Source organism: Sardina pilchardus, unplaced genomic scaffold, assembly GCF_963854185.1.
Source record: "Sardina pilchardus unplaced genomic scaffold, fSarPil1.1 HAP1_SCAFFOLD_171, whole genome shotgun sequence".
Lineage (NCBI taxonomy): Eukaryota > Metazoa > Chordata > Actinopteri > Clupeiformes > Clupeidae > Sardina > Sardina pilchardus.
The window spans coordinates 30,434-40,000 of NW_026910808.1; the positions used below are offsets into that span (position 1 = coordinate 30,434).

Here is a 9,567-nt window from a genome sequence, read left to right on the forward strand (position 1 = left end):
ATTCGAACCTGCGAATAGAATAGAATAGAATAGAATATATACTTTTTTGATCCCGTGAGGGAAATTCAGTTCTCTGCATTTAACCCAATTTAACCGAATTAGTGAACACACAGCACACAGTGAACACACAGTGAGGTGAATCACACAACCTCAGAGCAGTGAGCTGCCTGCCCAACCAGCGGCGCTCAGGGAGCAGTGAGGGGTTAGGTGCCTTGCTCAAGGGCACTTCAGCCGTGGTGGACTGGTCGGGGATCGAACCGGCAATCCTCCGGTTACAAGCCCGATGCGCTAACCAGTACACCACGGCTGCCCCAAAGGGAGTGCCCACGGCACTGGAGAATGCGGGCATAGCTGGGCCTCGGGGCGGAAGTCGAGTGTGTTGACAATTGAGCTGAAATCTCCGGGCTGCAGCCGGAAAAAAAAAATGGGTCAACAAGACAAGACAGCGTTTGGAAATATACCTGGAGGTAGGTTTTGCTGGGTCTGCAAAAACGTTCCCAGGGGAACGTTTTGAAAATGAGACCAGGCTGCTTGGAGGCACTTTGACTGCTTCAGCTGCTAGCCGGCTAACTCACGTCAGGCAGCACTGTTTGTTTTCCGACCGACAGTACTCTGCGAACATGATCAAATGGGCTCCATGTTAAAAATGGCCGGAATAGAGTGTATAAGTGTGAAGTCACTTTAAAAGGATCCACTTTAAAATACTACTAATGGTGTTCAAAGCCCTCAACGGCCAGGCCCCATCTTACATTTCAGATCTCCTAATACCCCACTCAGCCACTAGATCCCTGAGATCTTGCAATCAGGGTCTTCTACATATCCACCATTCCAGACTAAAACAAAAAGGTGACAGGGCCTTTGCTGTTGCGGCTCCACGTTTGTGGAACCAATTGCCACCACACATACGTGATGCCCCCTCCATCTCTACTTTTAAATCAAGGCTCAAAACCCACCTTTACACCCTTGCTTTCCCTCCCCCTTAGTTCGATGGTTTTGTGTTTTAAGTGTACTTTTATTTAGTTTTGTTATTTATTTATTTTTACTTATTATTTTTACTTATCATTATTATTATTATTATTATTATTATTATTATTATCTTATTTTATTGTATTTCATTGTTTATTGTAGGCCTATATTATTTCATGTTATTTCTTTATTTCTTTACCTATTTTTATTACAGCACTTTGGTCAGTGTGAACTGTTGTAAACGTGCTGTATAAATAAATATTACTTACTTACTTACTTACTTTCCATAGAAACCAAATAATACACTACATGACACTATCCAAAATTTCTACCACACTATAGTTTAAATCCTAGTCACACTTTATGAAATCATAGTCAGTATGATTGAGCTTTAAACTCTGTTACCTTGTGTGGTATCAGGAAATAAATGTCTAAGTTCAGGTCAAACCAGTTTTACTGTATGTAGTATATGTGTCTTGGCCGTGCATAAACACAGAACCTGCCTGCAGCCATTCTGCAGAGATGACTATTTTGAAACATATAACATTAACCTTAGATCAAGATCAACTGTGTCCAGCTTCCGATCCCTTTTCATCTGTTCTCCTCCAACTGGATACCCCCTTAGTGCTAAATCAGTACACACAAAGTTCACAACAAGGGAAATTACTACATTGTCTGTATATGACTTCTGTACAGAGAAGTTACCACGGTCTCTGTATTACAACTGTTTCCTTACGTCAATAGAAGTCAACCATTTAAACATTGTACCACAAATCACCCAGTTCAATGTAAGATTTTTATATCAAGATCCAACACCGTAACACTCATAGACCTCTGAATTCACCTACAAACAGATACCAAAGCTGACATCTTTGCTCATATAAGGAGATCCGGCAGTATTTCCGTCTTCCATGAAAATGAAAAAAAGAAGGGGAAAAAATCAAGATCCCGGATCTCCTTATAGGCAAAGACAGGTTTTGTTGTGGGGTTGAACTTCAGAGGTCTATGGCTAGATCGCAGATGATGCAAGATGGGATGGGAGTGGCCGTAGTCTTCATGAGTGACGTGTCTCTGTGGTAGTGGTAGGTCTCTGGGTGTGGTAGAGGAGGAGAAGAGGCAGAGCAGGAAATATAACTGTATGCTTTACTGGCAGATTACGCCATTCATCAAATGACTGAGACCAATAAGGTAATTTTACAATTCTACACTGCACCAGAAATTCATTACTATTTTACTGTTCATTGAATAATATGACAGTCATGTTTCAGTATTTCCATTGTGTGACATGTGTTGAGGTTCAGAACAGCGATTTAATAATGTGCCAGTCATGTCTCATACTGCCTTCATGTCAGTCGTAAACTCGGAGGATCTGACTGTAACAGTTTGGACCTCTAAAAAATGTGTTTTCATGAGATCAGTTCGGAAAACAAATACAAGAAACACATAATTAGTTATTAGAACTGTCTGGTTGAACAAGAAGGAAATTGTCTCTGTATTGTTGATTTAGGGCGTACTCACACTATGCCACCTGTATCGTATCGAATACGTTTGAACCCCAATGTCTGGTTCGTTTGACCAGTGTGATCGCTACATACTGTACCATACCTGGGCACGATACGCTTATCCGTGGCCGAGTCCACTTGAGGAGGTGGACTCAGACACAGTATGGTTGGGCTTTTATGGGTAACACATTGTAAGACCTGCACACAACTCATTTATTAAGCATTTGTTATCTATTATAGTTTGCTCATGTTGTTGCAAATGTGTAGCAAAGTATATTAAGTCCTCACTTTAGATGAGCTCACAAAATATCATTAACCAACCACTTAATCATGAATTATAGTATTAGGACGTGGTTTATAAAACATGTATTCACACCCTAACTAATCATTAGTGCATGTAAGAACTGTTAAATAATGGAAATAGTACTTCATTAGCTAAATGTTATTGCATGATATATTAAGTATTAGCAATAACGTATAAACATATTTTAGATAAGGGTTTATTTACTATGAACAAACCATTCATAACTTTGTGAACAAATGCTTAACTGATGATACATTATTAACAATAAATTACTAATGATGAACAAACCATTTACTAATAAGTAACAAATGCTTAATAGATGATGAATTAGGTGTAGTTATTATAAAGTGTTACCGGCTTAGGATTGAGCCTGTGCAATGATTCATTTATTTATTTACAATACAGTATTCATTCACAAAAAAAAACATTTTACTTGAGGCATTTTCACTTAAGGCATTAAAACCAATTTCCAAAATATGATTTTATATTCCTCTTTTTAGTCAACTTTAGCATGGGTTCAAAAACGTATGAGCCTAACTGCCACGGGTCGCAGATCAGTGCTCACTGAGACATTAGATTGGAATGTGTGACAGATAGGAGCTAAATTAACATAAATAATCAGTGAATACAACCAAGAAAGGGTGTATTCAAACTCCATTTCATTGTTTGGCTCAGTTGACACTTTTCCCTCGATCAGCTGTTTTTCAAAGGTTTGCTTATTTATTGGGACACCACGGGACTGGCACGCAATTGACAACATTTCACTATAGCGCGTCACAATGTGAAACTGCTTGCTGTGATCATGTATTCCTTTTGCCCTGTAATGACGTGTATTCTGTTGTACTTGTGTCACTTCATCCATAGGCTGGTCTAATGGCAGATCATATTGGAACACCAAATCTACCATCAAATGTACCATCTCGCCTTTCCTCTATGGCCACTGACCAGACTGGTACATTTTTTTATTCAAATGCTAAAGGTGTAAATAATTGAAATACGTATGGTTTATGTTATCACAATAAACATCAGTATTTCAACATGTGCTCTCATTTTGCTTTGATTTGTTCTAAATTAGTTTCCCAACTTTAGCCTGGAGATAGTGGTCATGACGATGATGATTATGATTATTAAAATAATGATTAGCCTATGTTGACTGTGCTATTTCTATTGTGTGTCTAACAGATGTATGCAGTATTCTGGATAACTTGGGAGAGGAAGAAAGAGAAAGGTTCGCTTTCTATCTGAAAAGCCCAATTTTGGAGGGCTGGGAATCGATCCCAAAGTGCAAATTGGAAAAACAAACCACGACTGGCATAGTGTCTGTGATGCAGGAGAACTATGGCCACAAGAGAAGTATGGAGATAACATATAAGATCCTGAAGAAAATGGGCCGTGGTGACCTCGTCAATAAGTGAGTCAGAGTTATCAACACCTCACTATTTGTTTTGTTAATCGTGAAATGTAAGATTGGCATAGCCAGTTAGGTTGTGTGCCTTGGCAGAGGTTGGTACTCTTCAAGTTCCTTTCTAGTTTTAACCCTCATGTTGTCCTTGGGGTCAATTTGACCCCAAGCCATGTTCAACATCATAAAATATATGGTTCACTTTTTTTGTTTTGCTTCAAGTTTCATGACTTTTCCTCATTTGAAGGGTACAACAGAGTAAACATGAAATTTGCACAAAAATATGTTTCCAATGTCCTGTAAAAAAAATAGTTACGTTGGTGGTATTGGGGTCAATTTGACCCCATTTTTATGAAACATATGAATATTTGACACAATATGAATATTATTATTGTAATAGTATGAGAACATGTACTTATTATCATTATTACATAAACAAGTACATATTACATATAAGTTATTTTGGCAGGTCTGAAAAAGTCCAAAAACTCAGCCTTTGGGCTGTTGACACTGGATTGGCCATATTGCCAGCCAGGGTTCCAGGGTTCATAAAGGGGTGTGGGGGGGTGGGATTGTTTTGTAGGGCTTTTGATGGTGGTTATTACACTCTAGTTAAGTACCTACCACAAAAAAAACTGGGTAAAAAAATATATTTTCAATCATTTTTTGAGAGTTTTGTTAGCTGGGGTCAAATTGACCCCAAGGATAACGAACGTCGGTAAGATTTGAGGACAACATGAGGGTTAAAGGTGAGCAGTATTAAGGATACACTTAGTATGTACTAAATATATGTCTGTGTGCAAAATGAAATCATTCAAGTTTAAAATGTTGTATAATGTATTTAACCCTCTATTGCATAGTGTTGCTTCAGGGTAACAAACCCTTGTCGCCTCATTTTCTCAGGCCTCCAACATCATTCACCAATAAAAAATGCTCATTTTGATCAGGAGGAAGTATGGAAAGCCAACAGAATGCTTGTATTTGATCACATGACTTGTAAAATACCCTTTTCAATCGCTTTTCCTCACCTGCACTCACATGCAGCGGGCATGTTTTTTTTCAGCTCCACAAACCTTTGAAAAAGTGACATTTTCCTTAGGATTTCCATGAAATAAAAATATTTTCACAATTTTGGGTAAGTTCTGATTCAGTTTCACTCTGTTGATTATGTTTTCATTGAATATTTATTTTGTAAAAGTGTAAAATAGCTATGTTGCCTCAAAGCAACAATATGTAACATTATACAACAATTGGGTTCTAAGAAGCTGTTTCTTTGTTTCTGATTGGCCGAGAGACGTTCCATGAGTTGAAATATCCCACGATAATCCACTCGGACTTTTCACAGCTAATAATAAATCACTCCGCGATACAATGTCAAGTTGTGAAGTGTAAAACGAACTGTCACGTTGCATCCAAGCTGAAATACAGACGCTCAGAACGTAGAATATGACGGAGGTGGATAATAGCTAGTTGGATGGCATGTAGGCTAAGTAAAATAGTGATGTTTCAAAGCTAAAAGCATGTCCTAACAGACGCAATGCGAGCTAACGTGTATTGCTTGACAACGGGAGAGATAGAACTAACGACTGGCTTTTGGCCATAGCAACGTGCTTTTAGAACTAACGACTGGCCTTTGGCCATAGCAACCATCCATTTAGAACTAGTAACGGCAGTTTGTCCTGCAAGTAATAGAAATTTGTGGCGGAGAGAAGTAGTTCTACAAACAAGACAGTTTTAACGATCTCAACGTTTACATTATAATGGGAAATTAGCGCAAAAAACAAGTGGTAGAATTGTTGTATAAAAGCAATATAGCACTCGTGGTCGTGGGTTGTTGCTGGATATTCCCACGGGTGTTGTTGCCTGCGCCACTCGGCCTCCGGCCTCGAGGCTACGGCCGAACAACACCCGTGGGAATATCCAGCAACAACCCACTCCCACTCGTGCTATATTGCTTAAGTGGAATGAGAATTCCCTGTTTATATGCTAGTTAGTTACACAGAGTCAAATGGCATGATACCAAGACTTGTTGAGAATCTGTCAGTATGTACATTGTTTTTTATTTTATATAAATACTTAATAACAATAACAATATGTTTATTGATATGTGCTTATTGATATCTCCAGATGGAGATGCTGAAGAAAGAGATGGAGAGCTGAAAAAGGATGAAGAGGAACATGCATACATAAACTCAATGGGAATGAATGGATACAAATAATACTCCTTTGTCGCGCATTGTTACTTCTAGGTAACAAACCCAACTAAGATTGTAATTAGTTGTAAATGTATTACTTTTTCAGCACAAATGTTTTATTTAAATTAAGTTGATGTCGAAGATCTTTCATAAAATGTATTTTGTTATGGAATAAAGAGATATATTTTAAGTAGACTGCACTTTTTGTATTTATTACCATTATTATTATTATTATTATTTTTCAATTATTGAATTGTTCAATGTGCTCTATGACTGGTAATAAAATGTGTGGAAATATTTTTTTTCTTCATTATTTCATTTCATTTTTTGGAATTGAGCAAACACCTGCATTTAAAACCTTAACCCGCAAATTGACAGCATTGGCTACCATGCCCAACATTTAGGAAGGAATCCCGACTAGTACAACATGTTGACCTTATAAGGTTCATCTATATTGTGGAAGGAGGCTGAATGGTTACTGATTTAGCAATTGTGAGCAAGCAAAATTATTAACCAATCGGCCCAATATGGAATGTGATATTACTTACTAATAAAGGCTTTTACACAAGTTATACTTGCACAAGATAAATATGATGCAAGGCAGGACTGGCATTCTGCTAGGAAATCATCATATAGAGCACCAGAGTATAGCTCCGCTTGATGTGGAAGGTCACCTATATTGATGTGGTTTTCTGACCACTTACTTTAAGGATTTATTTGTGATTTATTTGTGAAGTGATCTAACGGATTTGAAGACGTTTTAATCCTAAATGCCGTCCGCTTTGTGTTTTACCCTAGAATGAGTTCTTCCTCGTTGGTGAGCAAGCCAACAGAACGGCCACGGTCTTCATCAGTCTCAGCATCTCATTCCCATCTAGGAGAACACTCTTCACCCAGATCGCCGGAGACTAATGGATATGGGAGTGAAGGGAGTGGCTCTGGAGGGAGTGACTCTGTCCTAGAGAGTGAAGTGGATAGGGGAGGGGGGAGGGAAAATAGAAAAGAAATTAAGACAAAACTACATTTATTTGAAATAAAAAAAATTATTATTATTGATCGAGCTAAAACTTTTTTGGAAAAGATTGTGTCAGGCATTAAAATGTTTAAAATGAAAAAAATACATTACAAATACATTATTTTTTTTTATATATTTAAAACAGAATTTGAAAAGGACAATATACAGTCAGAAATGCAATATAACAATAGTCAAACATATTTTACCTTCAAAGTTCAAACTAATTATGTATCAGGCATTACAGGGCTTGAAGAGATACATTTAGATGACAACAAAACTGTATTCACATTAGAATTTGATGAGGAAAGGAAACAGTCAGAAAAACAATTTAAAAATGGTCAAAAATATTTTACTTTTAACGATAAAAATAATTATGTATCAGGCATTACAGGGCTTGAAGTGATACATTTAGATGACAACAAAACTGTATTCACGTCCAAATTTGATGAGGACAGGAAACAGTCAGAAAAACAATTTAATAATGGTCAAAATATCTTTACTCTTAAAGTAAAATGGCGCTGTAAATGCCACTGTTTTGGTCATGTAGCAGCAGAATGCAAGCATAAGCAGCGGTGTCAGGATCCTGCCTGGACTGACTGCCTTTGTGCCACCCTGGTGGCCATTTTGCATATTGTTCTGTGTCCCCTTATTTGGTTCGTTAAGTACACCCTCAGCAGGCCTCATTCTGGACTCCAGCCTGACCTGGCTGGAGTCCAGAATGACCAGGTCCAGTCACTTTCCCAGACTGAGGTCCCTCAAGAGTCTCCTTTCAGGGGATCACGGTCGGCTATCAAGCCAGCCAGAAAGAGGCGACGTTCAAAGAAACAGCAAGGCTCTCTGTTGCCAATTGTTTCAGTAGTTCCTGTGCCCGGTCCAGAGGTGTCCACTCCTGCGCCTGTAGCCCAGTCTCCCAACCCTTCGCCTCTGCCCAAGCCAGCTCCACCTCTCCCCGAGCCAGCTCCACCTCTCCCCGAGCCAGCTCCGCCTCTGCCTGAGTCGACTGATTTTTCTGCTGCCATCTTTGAGTCTCCTTCCCGGTCTAATTCAATCCCTGACTCTGTCTGTCCATGTCCATCCTTGTCTACCTCTGTTCCTGAGTGTTTTTCTGCCTCTGTCTCTGAGAGAGAGTGTGAACCTGAATGTGTGAGTAAGTCTTATTGTGTAAGCGAGTATGAGTCCTCCCCTGTGTTAGTGTCTGTATCTGTTCCTAGACCTGTTTCCCAGCCAGAACCGTCTGAGTCTCTATCTGAGTCTAATCTTATCCCTGCCTCTGAGAGGTGTTGTGATCCTAAGCCAGTGCCTGTCTCTGTCCCAGTAACCGTGCCTGTCTCTGTCCCAGTAACCGTGCCTGTCTCTGTTCCAGTAACCGTGCCTGTCTCTGTCCCAGTAACCGTGCCTGTCTCTGTTCCAGTAACCGTGCCTGTCTCTGTCCCAGTAACCGTGCCTGTCTCTGTTCCAGTAACCGTGCCCGTTTCTGTCCCCATCTATGTCTTTTTTCCCAGTCCCATCCCTATGTTCATTATTGTTCCAGTCACTGTCCCGGTTACTGTGCCCACAATTGTCTTCGTTTCTATACCTTCCCCTGGCCCTAAGCATGTGCCTCAGTCGGTCGTGGTCTGAGTATGTTGTGTCGTCTGCGTCCGTTGTTTTGTCTGAGTCTGTCATGTCGTCTGAGTATGTCATGTTGTCTGAGTCTGTCATGTCCTCTGAGTCTGTCTTGTCGCCTGAGTCTGTCGTGCAATCTCATATTGACATGAGGGAATTTACTGTCAATGAAAAACATGGAGGCATGCATGGTTTTCATGTGAAGGCTTTCAATGTTTGATAAAATTGTACAGTTGAATTCTCCATGGCATGTTTTAATCTGTGCAGTTTTTCTGTCACTATGATATATTTGTCTGATACTATTCTTAATATTACTATTGTTGTTTATTATTATTACTTTGATTATGCTCTGTGGCTTTCTCCTAGTCTGATCAAATGTATTTATGTTTAATCATTTGCACGCTGTGTTGTATGGTAACATATGTATTTACAAGTGATGGCTAACATTGTTTGCCCTGTATAATAGATAGTAATGATTATAATAAAAAAAAAAATAGTGTATATTGTTGTTGTTGTTGTTGTTATCTTTGTTAAACAGCATTTTCATAACTACTTTAACATTACAAATAGACTATTAG

General features: G+C 39.0%; 1 protein-coding gene across 3 annotated transcripts; it reads left to right on the forward strand.

Moving 5' to 3' along the window:
* The first annotated feature begins 2,112 nt into the window (after nt 1-2,112).
* LOC134073806 (uncharacterized) lies at nt 2,113-9,471 on the forward strand. Of its 3 annotated transcripts, none has more exons than XM_062530380.1 (5): nt 2,113-2,154; nt 3,637-3,724; nt 3,955-4,183; nt 5,219-5,309; nt 6,302-6,559. In XM_062530380.1, exons 1-4 carry the CDS (start codon nt 2,137-2,139, stop codon nt 5,259-5,261), a joined length of 378 nt encoding a protein of 125 aa, XP_062386364.1. In that variant the 5' UTR covers nt 2,113-2,136; the 3' UTR covers nt 5,262-5,309; nt 6,302-6,559. The 3 variants fall into 3 exon arrangements, with proteins under 3 accessions (XP_062386364.1, XP_062386365.1, XP_062386363.1); XM_062530381.1 differs by having other exon boundaries at nt 5,238-5,309; XM_062530379.1 differs by lacking the exons at nt 5,219-5,309; nt 6,302-6,559 and adding an exon at nt 7,168-9,471.
* The last annotated feature ends 96 nt before the right edge of the window (nt 9,472-9,567 follow it).

Coding starts and splice junctions, on each gene's coding strand:
- LOC134073806 (XM_062530379.1), top strand. Junction 3,725..3,954: donor TATGGCCACTGACCAGACTG/GTACATTTTTTT, acceptor TGTGTCTAACAG/ATGTATGCAGTATTCTGGAT. Junction 4,184..7,167: donor CGTGGTGACCTCGTCAATAA/GTGAGTCAGAGT, acceptor GTTTTACCCTAG/AATGAGTTCTTCCTCGTTGG.